Source organism: Equus przewalskii, chromosome 10, assembly GCF_037783145.1.
Source record: "Equus przewalskii isolate Varuska chromosome 10, EquPr2, whole genome shotgun sequence".
Lineage (NCBI taxonomy): Eukaryota > Metazoa > Chordata > Mammalia > Perissodactyla > Equidae > Equus > Equus przewalskii.
Window position 1 is genome coordinate 5,445,846 of NC_091840.1, and position 27,993 is coordinate 5,473,838.

Below are 27,993 nucleotides of genomic sequence, written 5' to 3' on the forward strand. Positions count from 1 at the left end.
GAGGAAGAAAGTGCAAATCTTTTCAAAGAGAAGATTCCACTTCAGCATCTCACAATTTATTTACATGTCATCCCCAGACACATATACGGAGTGGCAGGTGCTCCCTCCTATTCCACAGTAACACAGACTTCATCCGGAGCAGGAGTCTTTATATGACACAGGGCCTAGTATTTTGAATCAAGGCAGGACCTTTCAAAGAGAACAGGAGGGAGAAGAAAACATTTACATTCTGTAACATGATTATAAGGAACTTGAGTTGGATTAACTGAAAAACAACATCTTTGAACAATTATAACTGACGGAACAAACTTCCCTTAGTCCACTTGTTTTAAATAGCTAATATCTGTAAACTTGAATACCAACTCTGGCAGATTCAGCAGTCTTAATTCTTTGTCTTTCCGTACTAAACATCATCCAATCTATCGTGACAACGAAATGTGGCTTCTTCAACCCAGCCCCGGCACTCAGCTGTGTCGGGTGAAGACGCGCGCCTCCTCGCACTGGCGCCTCATCAGATGCTTCCGTAGTCGGAGCCGCGGGCTACAGTGGCGGCAGCTTCCCACTCCACAGTGAAGAATGAAACAGTTCCAAAAAACCCAAAGATCACCATGACCAGGAGTTGCCAATGAAGGAGAAGGTAGTTACTGTAGAAAAATGCCACAGCTGCACAAATGGACTACGAAGAAACAAAACAAAACAAAACAAATCACAACATGCGCACGGGTGACCCAAGCCCCACCATCAGCCCCAGTGCCCTCGGACGCCAGCTGCGGGGACTGGCACTGCTCCGCTCTTTCTGCATCTAGCCAGGCCTTCATGAGTCACTAGCTCACAAACATGCACCAGGAACTCCATTGAGAGTGGGGTAACAATCAAGTAAGCTACCATCCCTGCTCTTTAAAATAGCATTTTGTGAAAAACTGGAGTAATAAAATAATGTGCATGCACAGGGAGAAACATACTTGTCTACATTCTGAATGGAGTCTGGCATCTAAGGAAGGAAGTCTAATCTGAGCCACAGAGATCAGAATGTCAAGTCTCTCAGACAAGCAAGGGGAAAAAACCACACCGCTCACTGCTTCCTAACTCTGATCCCAAATCCTTTTAAAGGGTGGCCCTGACTGTCACTTAAGAAACACTGAGGACAAAGTTAAGGCACTAAAAGAAGAACCCCACTTTCGACACCATCTGAAGACGCAGTTACCTGAACAAACTTAAAGACCGCAAAGGCCGGGGCGCTGTCCTCGGAGTAGAGGAAGCCCAGAATGCTGAGCAGCTGGGTGTTGAAGCAGCTGTCCCCCAGGCCCAGCAGGAAGCTGCAGAAGACGGCAACTTCTTTGCTGAATAAAATGAAAAGTAACTTAGAATGAGGATTAACAAGATTTGTTAGAACCACTTCAAATGCAGACACACCTCACCCGCAAAAGCATTGTACTGTCGAACTTTAAAGACTACGAAACAAGAAAAAACAAACGCTGGAACTTGCAAAGCAAGAACTCCTGCTCAGACGTGCTCACCCGCGCAGGCCAGCAAACGCTGGTCTGTTAAGTATTTGGGAAGCGGGGCTGCCCGTGGGCTGTGGATCTGGACACAGGCGTCCACATCTGGAATGACTTTGAGAGCTGCCCGCAGTAAGACAACATCCTCGAAACTTATACATAAACTTATAGAAACAACTGGGAAAGGACTGGACGGCCCACCGGCCCGTGGATTATCCCTTGCTCTTCCCTGTTTCTCGTCGAGGCCCTAACTTCTAGAAATTTCACTGCTCAAGAAGCAGAGGGATAAAATTCAAATCAGACACTGCACGTGCTCCTTCACGGAGCAAGAAAAAGATTTAGTGGGGAGAAAGCTTAAAACCAACAGTTACAAAGACAACTTGGGATTCTCTATGGATTCCTACTGAAACTTATTCTGGCTCCACTGAGACTTGGCAGATGAATTTATAAAGACAACAGACTTTCAGAAAAGGATTAATTGTTCCATTTTAAATATTTGGCCATCCGTTATCTTCTGCCCTTCCTTAAATTACTAGAAAAATGACAGTCACTGTACCTGGATTTGATGTAAGCACTGCTATCAGTTCCTTCAACAGGAGCAATAGGGGCGTCCGCAGGCATGTTGAGAAATATTAAATAAAAAGCTGTAAAATGCACCAGGATGCCCAACAGCACAACTGGATTCCTACCAAAACGATTATTCTTGCTCAGCAGGCCAAAGAGGCTTCCACCTGTAAAATCGATGAAGTAGAGAACAGGAAAACCCAAGATCAAGTTAATAAATCAAAATCTTGGTTCTTCGAACAAACCAATAGCTAATTTAATCAAGGGGGGAAAAAAGAAAGAAAGCACAAATAGACAAATAAGAAAAAGGATTGAAACAGAAGAAATTTTAAAAGTGAGAACAGACTTCTGGGTAGGATGGAGAAACAGTGACTTGCTGTACCCCCTGCCTAAAAACAGTGTGCAGAAAACATGAAGCAATGGTTTTGAAGACACTGGATATCAGGCAATAAAGGACGGTGACCTCTGAGACAGGAAACAAATGAGTTGAGGCCTACACCTGCCCCCGCTGAAGCTGCCGGCTGCAGAGAGGCTGCGCTACGGGAGGGAGAGGGAGCCCCGCAGCCCTCCTAGTTGAGGAGACAGAGCCAAGAGCTGGGGGTACCAAGGAGGCTCGAGTTCCCAGGTCAGGCTATCAGAAAGGAGAGCTGCACGGAGACTATTCCAGAGAGCTGCAGAGGGTCAGTCCCCCGCATCTTCACCAAGTGCCAAGGAGCACATCATGTGAGTAAATTAGCAGAGGCCGGGGAAGAACTGTCCAAGAGAACTCAAGGTCTTAGTGCTCTTCCCTGGGCTGGCAATAACGCCCGGTCCCACCAGCCAGACTGGAAATCTTACGGTTCACAGGCACTGGGTACACACAGAAGGGTCTTCCCGCAGGAGTGGGGAATAATTAGCCCTTGTCTGAGCACTGCTCCGGTCCTGCCTAACAAATCTTAAAAGCAAGACCTGGAAGAATCATACCGTCTCCAAGTAAATGAACTGCACCCAGGAACAAAGCTCAAGAAGATTCATGGACTACAGAAACATCCAGCACCCAACAAGGGAAAGTGCAAAATATCTGGTACCCAAAACATTAGCAGGCATGCAAAAAGCAGGAAAATAGGACGCAGCATGGGCAGAAAAATCAGTCACACAGAGTGATCATGCAACCCAGCGATTCCAGTCCTGGGTACCTACCCAAGAGAAATGAAACATAAAACTGTACACAAACGCTCACAGCAGCATTACTCACAATGACCCCAAAGTGGAAACAACCCAAGATCCATCAAATGATGAAGGGATGAATAAAAGGGTATAGTCAAACAATTAAATATTATTTGATAATAAAAAGGAATGAAGTACTGATACGTGCTGTAACCTGGAAGAACCTTGATAACACCCTAACTGAAAGAGGCCAGACACAAGAGACCACAGATTGTGTGATCCAACTCATGTGAAACGTCCAGGATAAGCAAATCTATAGAGAAAGAAAGCAGATTAGTAGTTGTCTGGGGAAGGGCAATGAAAACGTTTTAAAATTGGATTGTAGTGATGGCCGTGCAACCCTTGGATACCCTAAAAAACTGAGCCAGACACTTGAAATGGGTGAATTATATCTTAGTAAAGTTGTAAAAAACTACCAGAACTGTCACTGACGACAGACTGACATTAAAACAACTACTGTAAGAGTATTCCATGTGTCCAAATACATATATACACCTAGTCCTGCTCCTGGTGTTGGCAATAAAGCAGGGAACAAAGTCTCCAAAGCTGCTTTCTCCATAGAGCTTAGCACCGTCTGCATCCTAAGCTTCCTATGCTTTTTACTGTCTGCGTTCTTCCCCTAGAATATAAGCTCCATGTGGGCAGGGAGTCTGCTGGGTTCACACAATGGATGCACAATAAACACCTGTGGAATTGACGAGTTCCTCAGATGTGACACAGGTCCAGTAGGCTGCAGGTGTTGAACAACTCTCTGTTGCATGAGGGATACCCAGTGTGGGGTAATAAAAACATACACTCAGTCTTTGCCTTGCCCCCCACCCATCCCTTTCTGGCACAGAGCTCCTAAGACCCCAGGAATTTCCTCAGTGATAGGAGTGGCTTTGGCATCTATAACAATCCCTTTCAATCACACCAGGCTACGCTTACGAGGTAATTCTTGGGGCAGGGGTGGCCCTAAATGGCTTCAGGATGCGGGCTGGTTGCCAGAAGGACCAGCCTTGACGAGGGTTGGGACTCTGTGGCCCACCCATGGACCTTGCGGGAGGGGAGAGGGGCCGGAGATTGAGTTCAATCACCAACGGCCGATGATTTAATCAACCGTGCCCACATAATGAAATCTTCATAAAAACCCCTAAACAACAGGTTTGGGAGAGCTTTCTGGTTGCTGAAGGCATCCACATGCTGGGAGGGTGGACAGAGGTTCCTGTGCTCGGGACTCTTCTGGACTTTGCCCTATATTCCTCTTCATCTGGCTGTCGGTTTGTTTCCTTTACAATAAACTTTAATAGTAAGTATAGCATTTTCCTGTGGGGTTGTGGGACCGCCTGAATTTATAGCCAAGTCAGACAGAACTGTGGGGAACCTGGGGACCCAAGGCTTACGACTGGGGTCTGAAGCGAGGGCGATCTTGCGGGATTGAACCCTTGAACCTGAGGAGTCTGACACCAACTCCCGTACTCAGCGTCAGAATTGAACTGTATCGTCGGACATCCAGCTGGAGTCAGAGATTCCGAGGACAAGAAAGTCAGGGATTCTAAGACACCTTCCCTAAGTATTCAAGAGGAAAGGCTGGGAGACCACGTGTTCTCCTGTTTACGGTTTTGTCTTTGAATTACTTGGCAAATGTTTTATAATTTAGTTATCTTAGAACAGTAATAACAAAAAAACAAAGATATACGCAATTGGGCAAAAATAAGCAAGGAAACAGAAATTCAAGGACAGACAGGTAAAGTACACTTAAAATTTCTATTAAAACTATAACAAACAGATTTAATAAAAAAAAAACTTTTTTAACCAACCTAAAATTTCTCCAATGCCAATGAAAATGCCAGAAAGTCCAATGAGGCTTTTCTCTTCTGTTCCAAATTTATTTACAGCGCCAATACAGGTTCCATACACACCAGAGAAGAAAGTCAACTCCAGACCTTAAGGAAAAATCAGACTCAAGTTAACTGTCCATTCCCATTCTCCCTCAGTTCCTGTCTAGGAGTATTTGAGCTGTATAAATATAAAACAAACATACAAAACAAAATTCACACAGGCTGAAATGATACTCCAAAAGCAGAGCATAATTTTATGCTACATAACTGAGAAAATAGAATTAGCCACAAGATGGCAGTTGTCACATATTTCAGATAAAAATATACAACTTAAGCAAAGATATCTTTATGCTAAAAACAGTCACTCTGCGTGTAGACAGGGGATGGACAAAGGACATAATGAACACAAACTTGGAACAGTGAAGACCAAAGTGCTCATGATCCTTATTAGTAGTTTTCCGAAGGAACAGGAACATATGCTTGAAAAACCAATGCATATGTACTATCCACTTTTCCTTAAAGGCACAATAACGGTTTTTTAAAAATATGGTTTTATTTATTTTTTTTTTGAGGAAGATTAGCCCTGAGCTAACATCTGCTGCCAATCCTCCTCTTTTTGCTGAGGAAGACTGGCCCTGAGCTAACATCCGTGCCCATCTGCCTCTACTGTATATGTGGGACGCCTGCCACAGCATGGCCTAACAAGCAGTGCTAGGTCCACACCCAGGATGCAAATGGGTGAAACCGAGGCTGCCAAAGTGGAATGTGTGAAATTACCACTGCGCCACCAGGCCAGCCCCACAAGAATGTTTTAATTAAACCTTTTTTCCCAGGAAAAGAAATTCAAAACATTAGGGTAAAAAGGGCAAATCAGTAGAAGCCCTGCTTCCTCAATGCTACAAAACCTTCACTGAATTTTAAAGATGTTTAATATTCATTCTATTTCTCGTAAACGGAAGATGTTTATACCTATCAAGCACATAAAGGCAAAAGTAGTAACTGGCACATTACAGCACTTTCTAAAAGGAAACAGATTTCCTCATTTTTCTTAAGACCTAAGAGTGTTCCACCTGTTATCACACCAGGTTATCAGCGGTGAGCCACAGAGCTCCTTCCGTTTCATTAGAAATTTTCCTAATCCACATAAAATCACAAAGATTTACTCATAGCTATTTTCTGTAGTGCTCCATTTCGCCCTAAAATCACTGGTTGGGATGAACCACGCCTCCTGGTTTCCAAGCCCTGTGCAGAATCCCTCCCACGTTGAACCTGGGCTGGCCTTGATTTGCTTTCACCAACAGGACGCAGTGCAAGCGAGGCTGGGCTAGTGCTAGGCCTAAGCTTTAAGGTCTGGTCCTTTCTCCTTTCGACCTTTTTGGAGTCCTCAGCCACTAAGAAGTCTGGCTATCTTGCTGGGTCCAGAGGAGGGGATCACATGGGAGGGGTCATGCAGCTGGGGGCAGACTACATGCAGAGAGAGACCCAGCTTTGTATCTGACCCCTTCAGACATGAAAATGATATTATCTTGCAAGTTACAACCCTAGCTGCCCTCTAACAGCACCCACAAGAGACCCCAACTGAAACCAGCAAAAGAACTGTTCACTGAGTCCAGGCAATGCAGAGAATTGTGAGAAAGAATAACACGTTTGTTGTTTTCGGCCCTTACTGTTATTATACAAGAGAAAATCAAAACTGCAATTAATCCCATTACCTGTATAAGCAGTTGTAATACTAAGAAGGAGCATCTCCTTGGTGACACACAACTTAAGAGACTTTTCTGTAAAAAAAAAAAGTAAACAAAGAAAAAGAAAAGAAAAAATTTAGGAGTACTTAACTAGATTTTAAATAATCAAACAAAAATTCTGAGACATTTATTCAACCAAAAACACCCCTTGTCAATAATGCCAGTAAACAAATACATTGGGACAGAGGTTAATGATTGAGATTAAAATGCTTATTGAGTTATGAACTAAATCTGCCCTAAAAATAAAATGGTTATTTCAACTGCTTAAATATATTCTAGAGTCCTGTTTTCTCCAACACATTCTCCAGCTCTAATTTTAAAAAACTACACGAAATGGAGAAAAGAAATAGGATCAAAACAACACAATACTCTAACAGACTTGATTAAAGGTTAGGCTGTTAAGGGAGTCAACAGCTGGCAAAGTGCTAACGTCCCTCAGGAGTGGTCACGGGCAGCTTTGAGAGTAAACTCAAGAGACCCAGGGCGGGGCTTCTGACCACACAAGGCTGCGACTCTACCTCCTGAGACTCTCACTCTCTGGGGCTGAGGACTGAAATGTTAGTTTTGCATATTTGTTAACCATCACTTTAATGTTTGTTTTTATACTGTTCAATTTAGTTGAAATCTACAATAGAAAACACATTTCTAAAAACTGCACTTTTTAACTGTCTTTTTGAACCTGCTCACATTTCATAATTTAAGGCCACTAATCTAGTATCCTAAACTAATAGTGGACCCAGATTTTAGCTCTTATTCAATTGCTGGCTACAAAACTTACATAAGTCACAAACACTCTGTCCTGAATTTCTCCAAATGCAAAAGAGGATACTTTTCTCTCTAATTTCACTGAAATATAGAGACTAAATGCAATAAGATATTTTCACCATTTTCATGTATTTTCATGAAAAAATACATCATCGACACAAGGTTTAAAACAATATATATATATATTTTTAGGAAGATTAGCCCTGAGCTAACTGGGGCCAATCCTCCTCTTTTTGCTGAGGAAGACTGGCCCTGAGCCAACATCCATGTCCGTCTTCCTCTACTTTATACGTGGGACGCCTACCACAGCATGGCATGCCAAGTGGTGCCACGTCTGCACCGGGCATCCGAACCGGTGAACCCCAGGCCGCCGAAGCGGAACGTGTGCACTTAACTGCTGCACCATCAGGCTGGCCCTAAAACAATATTTTTAATTTAAAAAAGTTACAATAGCAAAGCATGATTATTTGTGAATAAGGAGAAGATTTAGCTAACAAAAAGAAATTTTAAAATACAATCTAGTATGATACTATAATGGTGAATACATGTCATTACACATTTGTCCAAACCCATAAAATGTACAACACCAAGAGTGAACCCTAATGTAAACTGCAGACTCTGGGTGATAATGACACATCACTGTAGGTTTATCGATTGTAACGAACGTACCACTATGGTGTGAGGCATTGATAACAGGGAGGCTATGCATGGCGGGTGGGGGGCAGGGAGTATATGGGAAATCTCTGCACCTTGTTCTCAATTTTGCTATGAACCTAAAACTGCCCTAAAGAAATGAAGTCTGTTAAAAAAAAGAAAGAAACAAAAAGCCCACAATCTATTTGCAGAAATCAACAAACTGATCCTAAAATTCATATGGAAATTCAAGGGATCTGCAATAGCCAAGACAATCTTGAAAAAGAACAACGTTGGAGGACTCAGACTTTCTAATTTCAAAACTTATCAACACAGCATGGTACTGGCATTAGGACAGACACACACATCAAGAAACAAACTCACACGTACGGTCAACTGATTTTCAACACGGTGCCAAGAAAATTCAGTGGGGGAAAGAATAGTCTCTGCCGCAAATGATGCTAGGACAACTGGATATGCACATCCAAAAGAAGGAAGTTAGAATCCTCTCTCACAACATAGACAAAAATTTACTCAAAATGGAGCGCAGACCTAAATGTAAGAGCTAATATAAAATTCTCAGAAGAAAATATAGGAGTAAATCTATGTGACCTGGAGTTAGGCAAAGTCGTCATGGACACTAAAAGCACCCAACAAAAGATAAAATAAATAAATCAAAAAAAAAAAAAATCAGACTTCACCAAAAATGTAAAACTTGTGTGCTTCAAAAGGTACCATCAAGAAAATGAAAAGTCAACCCAAAGAATGGGAGAAAATATTTGCAAATCATATTTATAAGGGACTTTCAACTAGAGTATGAAGAACTCTTACAGCTCAATACTAAAAAGACCATCCAATTAAAAAATGGGCAGAGGCTGGCCTGGTGGCGTAGTGGTTGGGTTCGTGCCCTCTGCTTCAGCGGCTAGGGGGTTCGCCGGTTCAGATCCAGGGTGTGGACGTATGCACCGCTTATCGAGCCATGCTGTGGCAGGTGTCCCACATACAAGTAGAGGGAGATGGGCACGGATGTTAGCTCAGGGCCAGTCTTCCTCAAAAAGCAAACAAAAAAACCCCCAAACAAGCAAACAGAAAAGTGAGCAAAGGATTTGAGCAAACATTTCTCCAAAGAAATGCAAATGGCCCATAAGCATATGACAATATGCTCAACATCATCCTCCGTTAGGGAGATGCAAATCCAAACCATAAGATACCATCTACACCTACCAGGATAGCTACAATCAAAAGACAGATAACTTAAGGACATGGGGGAACTGGAACCCTTGTACACTTCTGGTGGGAATGTAAAATGGTACAGCCACTTTGGAAAACAGTACAGCAGTTCCCCAAAAGGTTAAACACAGAGATACCACATGACTCAGCAATCCCACTACTCCTAGGTACATATCCAAGAAATCTGAAAACACATGTCCACACAAAAACTTGTACACGAATGTTCATAGAAGCATTATTCATGACACCTAAAAAGCAGAAATAACTTAAACTTTATAACATGCTATAACATGGATGAGCCTTGAAACCATTATGCTAAGTAAGAGAAACCTATTGCAAAAGATCACATATTGTATGATCCATTTATATGAAATGTGCAGGACAGGCAAATCCATAGAGACAGAAAGTAGATCAATGGATGCCGAGGGCTAGTGATGGGGGCTGGGGGGAGGAAATGGGAAGTGATTGCTGATGCGTACAGGGATTCTTCTTGGGGTGACGAATAGGTTCTAAAATTGATCGTGGTGATAGTTGCACAAGTCCGTGAATATACTAAAAACCAGCGAACTGTACATTTTAAATGGGTGCATTGTATAGTATGTGAATTGTATCTCAATAAAGCTATTCTATTATGGAAAAAAAATACAAGCTAACACTTAATGGGTCTCCTTCAAGACTTTCCTATGCTTTTTTTCTAAATTAAAACAAATTCCAGGGGCCGGCCCCGTGGCCAAGAGGTTAAGTTCGCACACTCTGCTTTGGCTGCCCAGGGTTTCGCCGGTTCTGATCCTGGGCGCGGACCTGGCACTGCTCGTCAGCCATGCTGGGGCAGCATCTCGCATGCCACAACTAGAAGGACCCACAACTAAACATATATACAACTTTGTACCAGGGGGGCTTTGGGGAGAAGAAGGAAAAATAAAATCTTAAAAAAACCCAAAAACAAACAAAAAACAAATTCCACTATATATACACTATTTTTTAATTTGTTTTTCACATAACAGAGCAAATATTTTCTAATTTCAGTCAAGACCATTTTAATGGCTAGGGTAATCTAGTGTATAAATGTACTAATGCCTTGCAGTTGAATATTTAAATTACTTCCAGTTTCTCACTAATATAAACATCCTAGTAGTTAAATCTTGACAAAAATTCTTAATTATTTCCTGAGGATAATCCTTAGTGGAATTGCTGGGGTACAGATATAAACATGTTTTTTGTTTTGTTTTCTGTCCTTGGTGAGGAAGATTGTCACTGAGCTAACCTCTGTGCCAATCTTCTTCTACTTTGCATGTGGGATGCCGCCCCAGCATGGCTTGACAAGTGGTGCATAGGTCTGGGCCCAGGATCCAAACCCGTGAACCCCGGGCCACCAAAGTGGAGGGCACGAACCTAACCACTACACCACGGGGCTGGACCCCCAGATATGAACATTTTTAAGGCTTTTGCTACTTATTGACAAATAGCTCTTCAGAGAGTAATACAAGTGTACATTCTTATCAGCAGTGTGGTCTTATGCACCTAAGTACCTACTCCTCATAATACTGAGAATTATTTTCTATCTTTTGAAATTTTGTAGAAAACTAAAATTTGCATTTCTCATACTTAGGTTATAATAATTTTTCTATGTTCTCCTGGAGTGTGTATGCTTTTCTTTCCGGTTCAGAAGAGCTCTCCATCACATCCTGCTCATATTTTCGCTGCCACTGTCACGCCGTCAGGCTGTTCTGATACACGGAAGTTTTACATTTTAGGTAACCAAAGAGCTTCTTTTCCCCTATTGTTTGACTGAGCTGCTTGAAATACTTTTCTCTACCCAATTAATTTCTTCAATTACTTCTATGGTTTCCTTTTTATCTTCAACCTACCTGGAAATGTAGTATGAGATAGGAAGTATGAATCCATATCTTTTTACATGGTCAGCTATCTACCTTTGCTTATTTTGATTGTATTCTACGTTCCTATCTGGACATGGACCTGATTCTAGACTTTAGTTCCACTGCTCTTTCTATTCCAATGATTTCAAATGAATTCACACGAGGTTTTAATATTTATTAGGGAAAAGTCCTTTTCCTTTTTAAGAATTCTCTTGGCTATTCTCAGACATTTATTCTTCCACATGAACTCTGGGAGTGTTTCATTAAGACCAAAAAATAAATTTAAAAAAATTTCACTGAAATTTTCTGGAATTGCATTGAACTATACATTCGGTTGAGGAAATAAATGCTTTTTAGATAAGGAGGAACTTTTTCTGTACAACATCTATCATAGCATCAACCGAAGGAATGTCATGATTAAATAATAAATGAAACACTGGCCTACAGACAAACTACTTACAGCTTAAACATTCTTTCCCTTTCTGTCTTTGCCTTTGGCTTCCTCGTCACCTCATAACCTCATGTCCCTCCCCAACTGCCCAGGAAGCACCACCTAGGTCTGCTTGCCCTACAGTAGTTTATATGCCTTACTATTTTTGGCTGGTGCCTTCTTTATGACAGCCCAGCATCCTATTCCTCCTGAACCCTACTAAGAAACTAACTAGCTCCATGATGAAAAGCAGGCGGCCCTAATGGCATCAGTGCCTCATTTTACAGACGGAGAAATTGAGGCAAAGTCTGTACAACTACCTAGGAAGAACATCCTGAATCCAGTGAACACCACTAGAAAGACAAGAAGGGGGTTCAGTCACGGAGCAGGGAGGCTGCAGCAAGCCTCACCAAGGCTGGACAAACCATCCCACAACCCTGAAGGGCATCAACCTCCCTTTTCCTGACTCCATGATCACCAAATAAGCCAATTCGGCTTTCTAGGCCCCGATAACAAGAAGGGAATATCCACGAAAGGGCTCACTAAAAAAACTAAATGCCATCATAAACGGTTACGTTGTCTTTCTGTGAGTTTGTTTGGTTTGAGTCTTTTCCCTCTGACCCCTCTGATCAATAATGGGACTTCTGACAAACAGGTTTCTAGACCTGCAAAGCTGGAAAGCCAGGCCTTTGACTGTGGTGACCTCCCATCTTGATGGGGACAGTCACGCTATATCCTTTCTAATTATAACCTGTAGCCCACTTTATAATTATGAATGTATTCCTCAAACATAAGAAATGCATATAATAAAAGCCCGATAAAACAGCCTCAACGATGATATACTATAAATGTGAGGCCCAGACTACCACACCCACAGGCTCTTTCTAAAAAAGACGTTACAGGAATTCCTGGCTAAAAGTTGGCGTGCTCTGTGTCATTCGATCTAGGTCACATCTGATTAAATCAAGAATTTGCACCCTAGCCCAAGGCAACCCATAGGCTAACCATAAGTACAGAGGAGCATAAGGCCCAGGGACCCACAGGGGTTTACTGAAAGAATGTCGTCCCTAAAGGCTACTCCCTCCTAGAATGTAGCTACATCAGCCAGACTCTCCCTCTTCGGGGGAAGACAGAGAAGCTGCGAGAGCTCTAGGCAAAGAACTGGCTGGTCTCAGGCTGCATTAGAATCGGAAGCCATGGCCGCCTGTTTCTGAAGGAACCACGAGATGGCCATTACGGGAATTGCTGGCTCTGCTGGTCAGGCAGTTTGGGCTCAAACCCCAGTTCAGCCAGGTACTAGCTGTTTGACCTTGAGTAAATAATTTCTCTCAGCCTCAGTTTTCTCTCCTACAAAATGGAGATAATGATGGCGTATGTTATATGCTACCAATAGAATTGTTGTGAGAATAATATAAAACATAACACATAGAGGTTTAGCCAGGAAGAACCCTCAGCAGATGAGCACAGCTGTTTTCACAAGCTACTGGGTCACCAGAGCTCCTGCTCCGTTCTGAGGAGTGACAAGCGACACCTGAAGAAATGGTTGGTACGTCCCCACTTCCTCGTGGAAACTCCCAGCTCCTGAGTTCTCTGCGGCCTCCCTCACACCCCGACTCGGGGAGGGCAGTCGGATTATCATCCATCCCTCACATCCCCCATGTTAGAGAGAGAGTTACTGAGAAGACTAAGGTATTTCAGAGCGGCATACCTGGAAAAACGAAAATACTGGGGTATCGTCAATCCAAAGTTACCAGGGAAAAGGGGAAAGGCAAACGCTGAAGTTGTTCCCGACACATCTTGCATTTCAGACACAGAAAATACTTACTAAATGCATCTACTGCCTTTGTCATATTGTTCTGGGCAGACCTGATAAAATAAAAACGAAAAATAAAAGTTTTTTCCCTTGAAAATTGAAAAGAGAAGAAAAACACTATCACATTTTCACTGCAGTTTGTAAATGCGCTGTCCTCTAAACGGTCTGGCGAACATGGCCGGCGCCCCTCAATGCTCCTTGCTCCAGGTGCCCCTTCAGGACCCACGTCCTTGCTTTGGAGAACGCGGTTAAGGTCCCACCAGGGCAGCTCCTTATTAACGATGGAAGACACAATTCTTTCACACTACATCCACATATTCATGCAAGTCTTTTTGAGAAATGATACTTCAGACAGGACAGAAATTTCTTCCACTCTGCTATTTTTCACACTGTAAAAACAATTTGTGAGATGGGGCTGGCCATCTTCGTGCGCTCCGCTGCAGGCGGCCCAGTGTTTCGTTGGTTCAAATCCTGGGCGCAGACATGGTACTGCTCATCGAGCCACCCTGAGGCGGCGTCCCACATGCCACAACTAGAAGGACTCACAACGAAGAATATACAACTATGCACCAGGGGGCTTTGGGGAGAAAAGGGAAAAAATAAAATAAAACCTTTAAAAAAAAAACAAAAACAAAAAAACACTTTGTGAGAATTCAATTTTCCACCACTCCTACCATGTAAAAAGTAAGTCCTGCAGCGTCAAAATTCTTCGAAAGCAACACCACCATCTGCGGTACGTGGTTGGGTGCAGTACAATCTATTAGTTAAAAATGTGGGAGTTGGAGTCCTGCTTTGCCATTTATTAATTGTATGGTTTTAGACAAGTCACTTCATTTTTCTAGGTTTCATTTCTTCATTTATGAAATAGGGACACTACCGCTTATCTATGAGAATTAAATGAGATAATATAATTTAAGTGTAGTTGTTTATTATGATTATGGAAGAAAGTTTTTAAAAGATTACATTTCCTGGGGCCAGCCTGGTGGCGCAGCGGTTAACTGCGCACGTTCCGCTTCTCGGCAGCCCGGGGTTCACCGGTTCGGATCCCGGGTGCGGACACGGCACCACTTGGCAAAAAGCCATGCTGTGGTAGGCGTCCCACATATAAAGTAGAGGAAGATGGGCACGGAAGTTAGCTCAGGGCCAGTCTTCCTCAGCAAAAAGAGGAGGATTGGCAGTAGTTAGCTCAGGGCTATCTTCCTCAAAGAAAAAAAAAAAGATTACATTTCCTGCCCTACCAGCCAATACAGTAATACCATCTTCTCCTATATCTTTAAATGATATTGTTTACCAAAAAAGAAAGCTAATGGAGATCTGGGTGACTTAGATAAATTACTGATTAAAAAAAGGTAGCATGTTCTAACCAACAGGAAAACTTTTTTCCCTCACCATAAAAACTCTTGCCCTCCCTGGAAGAAAATACTATTTAGACTCCAGTTAATTGACAGCACCCTCGTCTTATACTTGGACAGGATCAAATATAGGCCCCAAGTAAGTAGGAACTGATTTATCCTCCACAGACTATTAAAATATAATCAATTCAGCTAGCGCTCAGCTGCAAATCATTCCCAATTCACTCCGAGATTTTAAGGAAGCCATTTCTAGTGGGAGAATTCTAAAATAAAGTAAGGTCCTGCAGGAATGCGGGTGGGGTAAGCTCGATCATTATCAGGCCCTCTCAAAACCCTCCAACACGTTCCCATCTCGCTCTAAGTAAAAGCCACAACTGGCTCACCTCTCTCAGGTCTTGCCTCTCAAGGACAGCAGAATGTGTCACCCCAAAATATGACCGGATGGGTTCAAGACGTGCCACCCCAAAATATGTCGCTTTGGTACATTGATTATTTTGAGCTGCAGGTGCTTGAAAAACAGCAAATGCAGGGAGAGGCTTTCTCTGAACTCCCCTTGTCTGCCTACAGACAGATCCTCCAAAAGGAACTCAGCTGCCATAAATCTGCTCCCCAGGAGTTTCATCAACCAGGGAGGCCTGACTCCTGTCACAGGAGAGGGGACTAGACGTTGACACCACACCCAGACAAACCTAGTCACCAACTATCATAACTCCCATCTATTCTTCTACGGGCCCATTCGTCTTTCCTAAAAATCATTTACTCTCCCATCAGAGGCCCACATCTCTCCTTCCCTTCCTCTATTAAGAACATATTTAAGCCTACACTAGCCCATCTTGGGCAGTCACTCTTTTTTCCCTAGGTGTCTCCCATGTACACATGAGGTAGACATGTTAATAAACTTGCTTTTTTGTTTCTTGGGTTTTTTTAAATCTTAAGGGTTTTCTTTGTTTTGTTTTGTTTTGTTTTTTAAGGTATGCTTTTTTTTTGGTGAGGAAGATTGGCCCTGAGCTAACATCTGCTGCCAATCTACCTCTTTTTTTTTTTCTCCCCAAAGCCCCAGCACATAGTTGTATATCCTATTTGTAGGTCATTCTAGTTCCTATATGTGGGTTGCCATCATAGCATGGCTTGATGAGCTGTGTGTATGTCCGCACCCAGGATCCAAACTGGCGAACCCTGGGCCGCCGAAGGAGAGCACACAAACTTAACCACATGGCCACAGGCTGGCCCTGTTTTTTCTCTTGTTAATCTGTCTTTTATTACAGGGGTCTTAGCTAAGAACTCAGAAGAGTAAAGGGAAAATTACTGTTCCTCTCCTACAACCTAAATGTTACCTTCTCAGCCTTCCCTAGAAACTCTATAGTTATATATTATATACAACAACTATTATATACAAATAACTCTATTATAACCTATCATTGCAAGCCACCCTTCCAGCCCATACTTCCGTGCTCCTGCTCAGCTTTAGATTTCTTCTGTTTTAAAATCCCAGATGGCAAAGGAGAACAGGATTCTTTTGAAGGGTAATGAAAATGCTCTAAAACTGGCTGTGACAATGAACACACAACTTTGTGAATACGCTAAAAGTCAATGAACTGTACGCTTTAAATGGGTGAATTGTACAGTATGTCAGTTATATCTCACTTACAGCTGTTTAAAAAAAAATCCCCGTTTCTCCTTTCTCTCACCCACTGACAGAAAGTAAGCTCCATGAATGCAAGACTTCTGTTTGTTCAGTGAAGTACCCTCTAAACAACACCTGAATATACGAGGGAAGGAAGGACGAGCGGGAGGGAGGGAGGGTGGAGAGGCAACCGCCACTGCAGAAATTCCTGGAGCTCCCTCAGCCAACAGATCCTCCGAGATGCCCATGAAGCACATGAGGACAACTGAGATAGAGGACAGATATCCAGCTGTCTTCTCGTATCTTCAAGTCATTTTCTGTACAGCCTTTAAGTGAAATCGTTTAAAATCAGATCCTACTTATTCCCTCAATGGCTTCTAATCACACCAAGAAGACAACGCAAACTCCTGACATGGATTTACTACCGTCTAATCCCCGCCTACTGCAGACACTCCTGCTCCCACTCCCTCCCAATGCCAAACCTCTCTGGCCTCCTTGCAGTGCCGGTACCCACCGCATCCTTTCTACCGCCCGGCCTTGGCAATGGCCACCAGCTGATCCTCATCATTCTCAGCAACCAGGTCTCAGGGAGCCACCCAGCTCTCGGTCACCTCCCTCTCTTTCCCTGCCTTCTTAGCACTCAGGGTGCCGTTTTCTTCCATGTATACTGTCTACCAGTCCCTCTAAAATTAAGTCCCTTCAAAACAGGGACTTGTTGTCTCGTTCACTGCTGTATCCCTCTGGTTCTGAACAGGGCTGGCACACAGTCGGTGATTTTTACAGAATAAAGACACAGAAGCTTCAAGCTTGGGAGACAATTCAGGAAGAGAAAATGCTTAAAGGGCTGAGCAGCAGTCCTCAGTTCCACACCTCACCACAGTTACGTAATGCCTGTCTGTCAGCAAAGCTCCCCGAACACAGGGACGGGCGGCATTTGTCATCATAGCACCAACACCCAACATTTGCTGAATGAGCAGGTGTTTAATTTTTGTTGAAATTGTAGTATTCATCTTCACAGGCCCCTTCCCCAATATCTATTAGTTTGTGCCTAAATATATATATAATATATACATACACATATACAGATACATGTATACATAATTTATGCTATACAAACATTGTATATATACGTATAAATACTTATATATTCAAAGCAAAGGTAATGCCTCTCTTTTGCTTGAAACAAACTTAGTGAAATTTCGAACACAATGATCCTATGACTGGAGAATTTTAGACCCTTTTGGGATTAATAAGGCAGCACAGAAAGCTCAATGCAAAAGTTATAAGAATAAATAAAATGCTACAAGGCAATCTTTCCAATTTGCTAATTCACAAACAAAGCAAAAGGAGAGTGGCAAAGACTTCTCATTCCCCTTTCCTCAAATCTAGTTAATACCTGCAGAGAAATCTTCTCTGATGTTTTAAACTGTTTTACTTATAATTGAAATATGCTCGAGGTAATTCACAACTTTAGGGTTGTATACTTGTGTCCTCATTTGGACTACTTTGGGGAAACGATCTGCGTAGGCTGCTGCAAGAACCAGGTCCTGTACACAAGAGCACGGGCGTGCCCAAGCCTCATCTGTGACAACTGCTGACGGCCCTGCCACTCCCAGGGACCATGAGCATCAGATTTCAGGCTTGGATCCAAGAAACAGTGGCTGAGGGCAGACTGCTTCTTACTTAACTTTCTAAGCCCCTATCTTTGCACATTAAGACACATGAGATGCCTGCAGAATTGAAGGAGGAAATTGAGGCCTGGAGAAACCAAGGGGATTATTGCTACTGTCCAGGGTCACACAACTGGTCAGTGGCAACAACCAGTGGGATCACACTTAAATCCCCTGGAAACCTTGTCACTACCTCCCGGCCTCCGTTCTGCCTTCTTTTTCCTTATTCCTCCCCCGAAGATCCCCTTACCTTCTTTCTCCTCTGATTTGCTTTAAAACTTTTCCCTCATGTCTGGGCAATATTGGCTATCAGGCAGGGCTATAAAAAGGCTGGTAACCTCTAGACTAGATCTACTCTAAATAAATTTTCAAATAAAAAGGACATTTCCAACTTCTTACTCGTTGACTTCCAGGTCCTGGTCATCAGAAGATTCATCCTCTCCCAGGACATTTTCAGAATCTGGTTTCCGAATGAGAAAGAAAAGAACTGTCCCGACAAGGCTAATCACCGTCAGGGCAATAAACACGGTCCTCCGGTCACTCTCTGGAGAAAGAAGAAGAAAGGAGACAGCATTCACCTTACAAACAATTCCAGAGGCAGTATTATATCCAGAGGTTGTTTATAACCACCCAACGCTTCCTCACTAGACTCCTAGTTCACTGCATTAGTAAAAACCTAGCACAAGGAGACAGTAGGATACCTCCACTTCTGCCTTTCAACCGGAGAAATACTAATAAGCCAACAGACAAACAGCACAAGAACTTAATCATATTCTTTTAATCAAATCAGTGTACAGACAAAACAATTAAGAGTTCAAAAGCCTGACAACTTACTAGTATCATCCATGTACCTAGCATAACCTCCCCCCACCCCTGGCGATGCCGCTTGAAGCATAGCCAGAAACTGTAACCTCCTCGAGAACATTGTCCAAGGAAGAAAGTTGCTAAACGCTAAAATCTGAGAGGACTCAGGGTACAAGGCTCATCAGAACAACTCGAATGAAGCAATAACGGGTGTTTCTGTGGAACTATTATGCTTTGAATATATCTGAATAAAGCAAAGCAAATAAAACAGACCTGATATTTGCGTTTTCCCTTGCCAAGCAAAATAGATGTAGAGATTTCCAAAGAACAAGCTGGGGGAAGAAAAGGGAGGAGAGGATGCTGGGAAATTATTTTCATATTTATAGTTCTTTAAACAATTTTTCCATTATTTGTTAAAAAGAGAAAGGGAGGCATATATAATTTAAAAAGTATCTACCTGCCCCACCCAGATCATCTAAAAGGATCAACTCGACCCCTATTCCTTCTGAAAACTTCACTGACCCAGAGGGAATTCAGTCTCCTTCCACGTGACAGTAACCTGACTCAGAGCCGCCCTGCAAAGAAGACTTGACTCACTTTGAAACACATGATTTACTGGTACTGGGAAAATGATTCCTAGGAAACAAGCTTATGCTACTTCTAAAAGGCAATATTTTAAACAAGCTATGAAAAAAAAAATCCACGATCTAGTTATCTGCATCTAATCAGGTACTTATTTGGCATACTTTCCTAGAGAAGGAATCATTCACCTACACTCTGGTTTCTTAACAAACAACCCCTCAGAACTAAAGCCCTGCATTTGTTAAGCCTTTTCAACGCCAAAATTTTAGGCGAGATCCATAAGGGTAAAGCCTCAGGACAGATTCCATGACACAATGACTGTTGTTGCTTTTTACTGAGGAAATATATAACATGCCACATTGGTCAGTGTTAATAAAATTAGCCTCATTTTTGACTTTTAATATATTGGTTAACAGCTATCAGGAAGTGCAGCTTAATGGGAAGGACGTGACCTTTGGAACCCAGATAAGGATGGTCCAAGTCAGATCAGTTACTTAACTTTTAAGCCTCTACTTTCTCATCTGTAGAATGGAGATAATACTTTCTCATCTCATGAGGCTGTGAGGATTACCGAAATTAAGTAACGAATCTAACAGTCCCTGAAATATAGCACATGCTAAATATATTATGGTTAATACGATTTTCTATTTACTAATCATAAGTTCCAATGAGGTCAGTCTACACATTTTAAGTAACTCCATAAAATTTTAAATCTATAGCACATGCAGCTAGGAACTTAAGTCACGTAACATGGAAGATCTGAATTTTCAACACAACAAAGACCTAAAAAATGGTGTGACAAAAAAAATTAAAGGAAAGCTGAGCTCGAAAAGGATTATTACCTGGATTGTAAGAGTGCCCAGAAAATTCCACTGTTTCTCCCAATAGTGTGCTCATCTGAATTTATTGTAAGGCAGTTTCCTTGTGCTGTCCAAAGCACTAAAATTCAAATCAAAAGTTTATCAAAGGAATGAAATCACTTTGCTTTACATATTAAATACATAAATGATACTTAGATAAGCCCCAGAAAACAGAGAAAATAAACATCAAAATGCTTACCAGCAGCTGCAATTCCAATGAAAACAGAGGCTGTGTAGAAGGACCATGGGAAAGGCTGGATAAAAACGGCAATGTACATGCTAAAATATAACAGGTCAACGTATTACAGTCAAACAATACCTGAAATACAACGCCAATCATGCCTCCTAGGAAGCAATCTGAGGAGTCTCTTTTATTTTTTTTTCCTTGCTGAGGAAGATTTGCCCTGAGCTAATATCTGTTGCCAATCTTCCTCTTTTTTTTGCTTGAGGAAGACTGTCCCTAAGCTAACATCTGTGCCAATTGTCCTCTATTTTGCATGTGGGTCACCACCACAGCATGGCTGATGAGTGGTGTAGGTCTGCACCTGGGATCCAAACCCGTAACTCCACAAACCCTGGCCACAGGGCCGCTGAAGCAGAGCACACCGAACTTAACCACTACACTATGGGGCAAGCCCCTCTCTTCTTCTAAAATTCGACCTGTAAAGGACTTCTCCAGTCATGGGGGAAAAAAAGGGACAAATGTGACCTCTTCATTTCTTAATTTGCTAGTTCAAATTTGTAAAAACAGACATTGAATGAAGGTTTGCAATTGGCCTTGCCAATAGCTTAGCACATGATGGCACTGGAGTTCTATAGCCCAGAAGAAAAATTTAGTTTTTTCATTTGAATTCTGATTAGTTAACTCGATATAAAATAAGATTATTTCATGGGAAGTTATTTTCAACTCTGGCAGAAAGATATTTTTGGATACTATTTTTATTAATAGTAAAACAAAAGCAAATATACACACATTCCGTCACATTAAAACAATGTGGTGTCTCTGCGCATCAAGCAGAGAGGCAAACTTCTAAAATACTGCTTGTGTTCCACTTGATCCAAGTCGGCAAGTACTTTTTTGGGTTTTTTTTTGTTTTTTGAGGAAGAATTGCCCTGAGCTAACATCTGCTGCCAATCCTTGTCTTTTTCGCTTAGGGAGACTGGCCCTGAGCTAACATCTGTGCCCATCTTCCTCTATTTCGTGTGGGATGCCTGCCACAGCATGGCTTGCCAAGCAGTGCGTAGGTCCACACCCGGGATCCAAACTGGTGGGCCACCAAAGTGCAACGTGTGAACTTAACCGCTGCGCCACCGGGCTGACCCCTAAGTCAGCAAGTTCTTGTTAAAAGTTTGCTATATGCTTAAAAGATGCCGAAGGTGTTCTAAATGAGTGAAAGAAAATTACACTACTCACCTGTAAAATAAACCACTAGCAAACATAGAGAGCTGAGGTCCTACAATGGCAACCACTGATGGTGTAATCAAATTTGAAGCAGAGAACACTCCATAAATAATTGCCATGCTGTACAGAAAACATACAAAAGGAAAAAAAAACACAATACTCCTGAAACACTGTCTCAAAAGTTCGCTTTTTCAAATCTATTTAGAGTCCATAGATTTTTTTTTGCAATAAGCATTCATATTCTTTAGTCACAATTTAGGATAATTATGTCATTAAACTAAATGCTATATTAAAATTTTCACTTGTACAAAATATTGAAGTCTCATCAAATGTCTCTGAATCAGTCTGCCTTGGACAATATGTTTTTAACGTACTGGTAAGTTATAACAGCTAACATTTAACACGTAACAGGCACCGTGCCAAGTACATATTTTCTCTTTTAATCCTAACAGATCTGTGAAGAAGGTATTATTATTATCCTCCTTTTACAGAAAAGAAAACTGAAACAGAGGGGTTATGGAACTTGCCAAAAGTCCAGCTGGATAGCTGGTGAATGGTGGAGCCAGGATCCCATCCCCGGTAATCCGACTTCAGAGGCCCTAGTCAACCAGTCTGCTCTACAAACTTAGCCTACAATTCCTGGCAACTGCGTGAAATGTCCCGCTATAAATAACAAGCACAGAGTTAAAACTCGCTTAACCCGGAACTTATTTAACCCCATCTGATGGTCTCACTTGAACGTTATTCAGCTACTGCAGACCCGCCCCTAGTACATGTCTTGTAGCACTGGGACTAAAATGCTGAATTCATTTACTAGCCACTACTTATAAATCCAAAATAAATTATTCTTTGGTTTTTATGAATTTCTCAAATATCAAATGTTCTTTCACTTGTTTTTTAGAATATGTATGCATATAAAGCACCACAAAAAGTTGTGGTATTATTATTAATCACTTAGAAAAACGGACATTAACATCCTATTACCCTCAAATATCACAGGCAAGGTCAGGTTTAGGATAGGTAATAAAGAACGAAATAAGAAGAGTTGGGGTGGGGTAGGGAGAGGTGTTGGCCATGATCTGCTATTTAACCACAAAGAAATTTAAAAATCTGTTTGTGCTTATACACTTGTACGCATTACGTCCCCAGCTTCAATCACAGTGCACTACCGACTTAGGAAGGTCTCTTCACTTCATTTTCTCCCTTTGTAAAATAGGGACTAAACACCTGAACAAAAATCTAAGCTCCTGGTGACAGTATATTAATCATTAGGAAATTAGGAGAACAGGAAGACCAAATGTTTCAGGAATCATATAAAACACCCCGTTTAGGTTTGGGAAGATGTAATTATGACAAGAACAATACTTGAGAGCTCATTATGTGCCAGGCACTGTGCCAAGAGCTTTACCTGCTTTATCTCAGCAAGGAAACTGGGCTCACGGAAGCAACCTGCCTAAGATAAGGCAGCAATTAAGGTGTGAAGCCCGGGTTTCAAACGCAGTGTCTAATTCTACATGAAACCTAAACTCATCACCTTAATTCTATTATGTTCTCCCAAACAGTCTAGGTACAGAGAAGAAAACGGCAATCACTACCGATTCAATCACGATATTTTATTGCTCATGCTTTTGACGGGATTTAAGCAATTACTGTATTATAAAGAGTAAAACCAGTCATACAACACGATACCTGGTATATCCACTGCCGTGAAAATCTGTGCTATTTAAGCTCCTGATGACAGTTTGCTGTGTGGAAGATAAAACTAATCAACGAAAACATTTTTGCAGTCTTCCCTCCCCCCTGGAAAGTCCGTCTCCAAATAATGACAAATAAAGTAAAAACTCAAGACGCTCAATACTTAATGTTGAAAGTCGACTATGAGAGAAGAGAAGGGACTGCAGAACAGAAGACAAACCAATGACGGGGGGGGGAGGGGGACCCCCTGTAACCATGCCCTCCTTAACTCTCCAAGTACCAACGCGGACCTTAATATAGACAAGAAATAAAATAGGTCAACGTACAAACCCCAAATCAAACCAGAGAACGAATGGTAATGTTTAACACCCCATATATTAAGAAGAAATGCCTGACAGATGAATTCAGACCTAATCACGAAAAACGAGGAAGGGTGAGAAAATAAAAGGTGCCATTTCAGCGCGCTGTCACAGACAATAAACGTTTATTATCATCCTTGGAATGCATTCTGATCGGCTCTGCAAAGGAGGGAGAACAGACCCCAACTCACCGCCACATTTCCACAAGTTTGAAAGGCGGTGAACATGAACATAAAGGCAATTCCTAAAATAATGATGTTGAAAAGCTTTTTGGATTCCGGGGACATTTTAGCTCAACTCTCCCGGAGGTCAGCAGCAGCCCAGGGCAGTCAGCTCTCCTCGGGGCGAACCACTGACAATCCTGGGGAAACAAACGAGACGGTGAGAGGAGGAGGCAGATCCGGGAGCGAGGCAGCCGAGCTGTCAACTTGCAGTTCTTGGAACGGAATCCCGGGCTCAGGGTGAAGTTCTCCCCACGGGCACAGTTAGGACATTCCTAGGATACGATCCGAGTAGGGGAGAGCCCAACACCCGGAAAAGCGCCAAGAACGTTGTTGCTCCAGGTTGAGGGGCCCGCAAACGGGATTAGGGTCCAAGGGCGAGCTGCAGCGGCCGGCGCCGCCCCGCCCGCCCGGCCCTGACTCACCGCGGGTCAGGCGACTCGGTCACCTGACCGCAGCCGCGGCGCCGGCCGCTCGGCCTGCTGGGAAATGTAGTCCCGGGCTGTTACCGGCCCCAGCCAAATGGGCATCGACAGCGGAACCCAGCGAAGAGAAGTCGGGGACTGCGGGAGGGGCCCTAGAGACGGCGTAGCAGGGTTTGACAAGGCCGGAGACACAAAAGGGCAAATGTGGGAAGGAGGGGTTCCTCTGATAGAGGCGGGGCTCAGGTCCGAGCAGGAAAGCTGCGTGGAGCTCGGATATTGGCATGAAAAGAAGGCGGGGCTGAGAAAGGAAACACCTCCTCTTCCTGCTGCCCGAGAGCGCCCGTCCGGCCTCGCTGCCGGAAGGAGCGTTTCGCGGGCTTTCCAACTGCCCGCAAATTCCGCTCCCACCTCCCAGCAACAGTGACTCCGCGCTTTTCGGCCCGCCCGCCGAGCTCTGCGCAGGCGCGCCGGGCAGGGGCGGGGCGTGCGGCAGCGACGTTACGGGGCGGGGCGAGGCGAGCCAATCAGAGGATTCATTTCCGGGTGGCGCGGGCGCCATTTTGTGAGGAAGGCTATAAATGAACGCTGGGGCCGGACGCCAGCCCAGTTGTTTCTGTGGTGGAGGGCCTTGCTCGTGTGTTCCGGTCCTCTGCTCGGCTTTCCCAAACGTTTCCACGCGGGCGCCAACTGCCAGCGGAGAGGCGCGGCGTCGAGCCGAGCTAGGCTGAGGAAACCGCCGCCGCCGCCGCGCGCGCCCGCCCAGAGCGTTAGTTGGTCGACGCGCAGCCGCGGGCCCAGGGCCGAGTCTCCAGGGCCATGAGTTACGGCCGCCCGCCTCCCGATGTGGAGGGCATGACCTCCCTCAAGGTGGACAACCTGACCTACCGCACCTCGCCCGACACCCTGAGGCGCGTCTTCGAGAAGTACGGGCGCGTCGGCGACGTGTACATCCCGCGGGACCGCTACACCAAGGAGTCCCGCGGCTTCGCCTTCGTGCGCTTCCACGACAAGCGCGACGCCGAGGACGCCATGGACGCCATGGACGGCGCCGTGCTGGACGGCCGCGAGCTGCGCGTGCAGATGGCGCGCTACGGCCGCCCGCCGGACTCGCACCACAGCCGCCGCGGCCCGCCTCCCCGCAGGTACGGGGGCGGCGGCTACGGACGCCGCAGCCGCAGGTAACGGGCCGGCCGGGCGGCGGGCGGGCGGGCGGGGCCGGGAAATGGCGGCGGCGGCGATCATGGCGGCGGCGGCGCACGCGGGCGGGCGGGCGGGCGGGGCGCGGCTCGGCCCCGGCCCCGGCCCCGCTGACGCCGCCGCCGCCCCCTGCAGCCCGAGGCGTCGCCGCCGCAGCCGCTCCCGCAGCCGCAGCCGCTCCCGCTCGCGGAGCCGCTCCCGCTACAGCCGCTCCAAGTCGCGCTCCCGCACGCGCTCGCGCTCACGCTCGACGTCCAAGTCCCGCTCGGCGCGGAGGTCCAAGTCCAAGTCGTCGTCGGTGTCGCGGTCGCGCTCCCGCTCCCGCTCGCGGTCCCGGTCGAGGAGTCCGCCGCCCGTGTCCAAGCGCGAGTCCAAGTCCAGGTCGCGGTCCAAGAGCCCGCCCAAGTCCCCGGAAGAGGAGGGAGCCGTGTCGTCCTGAGCGAACGGTAATGTCCGGCCGGGGGCGCGGGCGCAGCCGGGGGGCGCTGGCGGCGGCGGCCGCGCGGGGCTGCGGAGCGGAGGCGCGGAGCTAGCGAGGGGCTGCGGAGCGCGAGACCGACTGCTGGCTGCCTGTTTGTCGCTGTTTGACCACCGTCTGCATTTTCCCCTAAAGCTGCGGTCTCCTGTTTGGTAACAGACTGTGGGCCGGTTTTGCAGACTTTAGCTGGTTTGGCTGATCCTCGGGGACCAGGTTCTGTGGGCGTGTGTTGGAGCAGGTTTGTGCACGCGTTAAAGACGCACTATCCGCGGAGGCGGCCGGGGGGGCCGGATAGTGTGTCTTTAACTCCGGTCGTCGGTCCTGCGTTGAGAGGAGGGGCCCTCGGTAGCTCCGACGGAGGCCTGTTCCCGGGTGCGAACGTTGGGCTTGCGAGCTCCGAGGCCGAGCGCAGACCCCCCTCCGGCCGCTCTCGGAGCCGCGGTCGGCGCCCAGCCCCGCCCCCTTTTTTGTTTTCTCCCCCCGTGGTCCTCGGCAGCACGGGCGCGCGTGGGTGCGCGCTGGGGGCTGCGGAAGCCCCCCGACCGCCCGCGGCCCCGGCGCCTGGCAGAGGCCGCGCGCTGGGCGGCTGCGCGTGCGCGGCGAGCTGAGCCGGTCTCTCTTCGCACCTAGATGTGTCCGCGCGCGGCGTAGCGGAGGCCGTGGGGAGGACCCGCACCCAGTCCGCCGGAGAGTCCTTGGAGCGAGCAGCTGGCTACCGAAAGGTTATTTTGTAACATTTGTCTAACTTCTTACTTGTTTTAAGCTTTGCCTCAGGCGGCAAACTTCATTTTATGTGCCATTTTGTTGCTGTTATTCAAATTTCTTGTAATTTAGTGAGGTGAACGACTTCAGATTTCATTATTGGCTTGGATATTTGAGGTAAAACTTCCTTTTTGTTTATATAGTGCTGACTTTTTTTGTTTGAAATTGAACAGATTGGTAACCTAAATTGTGGCCTCCTGACTTTTTAAGGAAACGTGCAGCCATTACACACAGCCTAAAGCTGTCAAGAGATTGACTCAACATTGCCTTCATTCCTTAAAATTAAAACCTACGAAAGTTGGTGTAAATTTGTTTGTATATGTTATTTACCTGCAGATCTAAATGGTAATCTGAACCCAAATTTGTGTAAGACTTTTCAGGTGAAAAGACTTGATTTTTTTGAGAGGATTGTTGACCAAACACAATTCTAATCTCTTCTCTTATGTATTTTTGTGCACTAGGCGCAGTTGTGTAGCAGTTGAGTAATGCTGGTTAGCTGTTAAGGTGGCGTGTTGCAGTGCAGAGTGCTTGGCTGTTTCCTGTTTTCTCCTGATTGCTCCTGTGTAAAGATGCCTTGTCGTGCAGAAACAAATGGCTGTCCAGTTTATTAAAATGCCTGACAACTGCACTTCCAGTCACCCGGGCCTTGCATATAAATAACGGAGCATACAGTGAGCACATCTAGCTGATGATAAATACACCTTTTTTTTTTTTGTCTCCCCTAAAAATGATAAATTTGATCATCTTCATGTATGAACTTAAAATATGGAAAATGTTAAGGAAGCAAATGGTTTGTAATTTTGTAAGTACTTATAACATGGTGTATCTTTCTGCTCATGAAGATTCTGTACTATGACTTTTGTTTCTGTAGTTTAATTAAAACGTTTTCTTGGTGTTAGCTTTTCTCAGAATATGTCTTGGTCTTTTTTTCCCCCTTTATTTGAAAGACCTGTGCAGTTATTTTGTGAATGTTACTGAAT

The 27,993-nt window shown here is 44.6% G+C and overlaps 2 protein-coding genes across 14 annotated transcripts; one reads left to right on the top strand and one right to left on the bottom strand.

Annotated features, from left to right (window-relative positions):
- Positions 1 to 34: 34 nt before the first annotated feature.
- On the bottom strand, positions 35 to 24,870 carry MFSD11 (major facilitator superfamily domain containing 11). Of its 6 annotated transcripts, none has more exons than XM_070559900.1 (14): positions 24,577 to 24,870; positions 24,122 to 24,291; positions 23,566 to 23,621; positions 21,889 to 21,996; positions 20,674 to 20,753; positions 20,457 to 20,553; positions 19,306 to 19,364; positions 18,628 to 18,772; positions 13,595 to 13,635; positions 6,802 to 6,867; positions 5,069 to 5,194; positions 2,056 to 2,230; positions 1,205 to 1,340; positions 35 to 676 (listed from the first exon to the last, which is right to left on the bottom strand). In XM_070559900.1, exons 2-14 carry the CDS (start codon positions 24,215 to 24,217, stop codon positions 512 to 514), a joined length of 1,350 nt encoding a protein of 449 aa, XP_070416001.1. In that variant the 5' UTR covers positions 24,218 to 24,291; positions 24,577 to 24,870; the 3' UTR covers positions 35 to 511. The 6 variants fall into 6 exon arrangements, with proteins under 6 accessions (XP_070416001.1, XP_070416004.1, XP_070416003.1 ...); XM_070559903.1 differs by having other exon boundaries at positions 1,205 to 1,335; positions 24,577 to 24,716; XM_070559902.1 differs by lacking the exon at positions 23,566 to 23,621 and having other exon boundaries at positions 24,577 to 24,716.
- SRSF2 (serine and arginine rich splicing factor 2) lies at positions 24,672 to 27,924 on the top strand. Of its 8 annotated transcripts, none has more exons than XR_011522885.1 (5): positions 25,393 to 25,754; positions 25,909 to 26,219; positions 26,387 to 26,489; positions 26,882 to 26,973; positions 27,475 to 27,924. XR_011522885.1 is itself a non-coding variant. In XM_070559920.1 (3 exons), exons 1-2 carry the CDS (start codon positions 25,393 to 25,395, stop codon positions 26,210 to 26,212), a joined length of 666 nt encoding a protein of 221 aa, XP_070416021.1. In that variant the 5' UTR covers positions 24,672 to 25,392; the 3' UTR covers positions 26,213 to 26,219; positions 26,882 to 27,924. The 8 variants fall into 8 exon arrangements, 2 of the variants coding, with proteins under 2 accessions (XP_070416021.1, XP_070416022.1); XR_011522888.1 differs by having other exon boundaries at positions 25,393 to 25,718; XR_011522883.1 differs by having other exon boundaries at positions 26,882 to 27,924.
- The last annotated feature ends 69 nt before the right edge of the window (positions 27,925 to 27,993 follow it).

Coding starts and splice junctions, on each gene's coding strand:
- SRSF2 (XM_070559920.1), top strand. CDS start 25,393: ATGAGTTACGGCCGCCCGCCTCCCGATGTGGAGGGCATGACCTCCCTC. Junction 25,755..25,908: donor TACGGACGCCGCAGCCGCAG/GTAACGGGCCGG, acceptor CGCCCCCTGCAG/CCCGAGGCGTCGCCGCCGCA.
- MFSD11 (XM_070559900.1), bottom strand. CDS start 24,217: ATGTCCCCGGAATCCAAAAAGCTTTTCAACATCATTATTTTAGGAATT. Junction 23,622..24,121: donor AAACTTGTGGAAATGTGGCG/GTGAGTTGGGGT, acceptor TCTTCCACACAG/CAAACTGTCATCAGGAGCTT. Junction 677..1,204: donor CGGTCTTTAAGTTTGTTCAG/GTAACTGCGTCT, acceptor GTTTCTTCGTAG/TCCATTTGTGCAGCTGTGGC.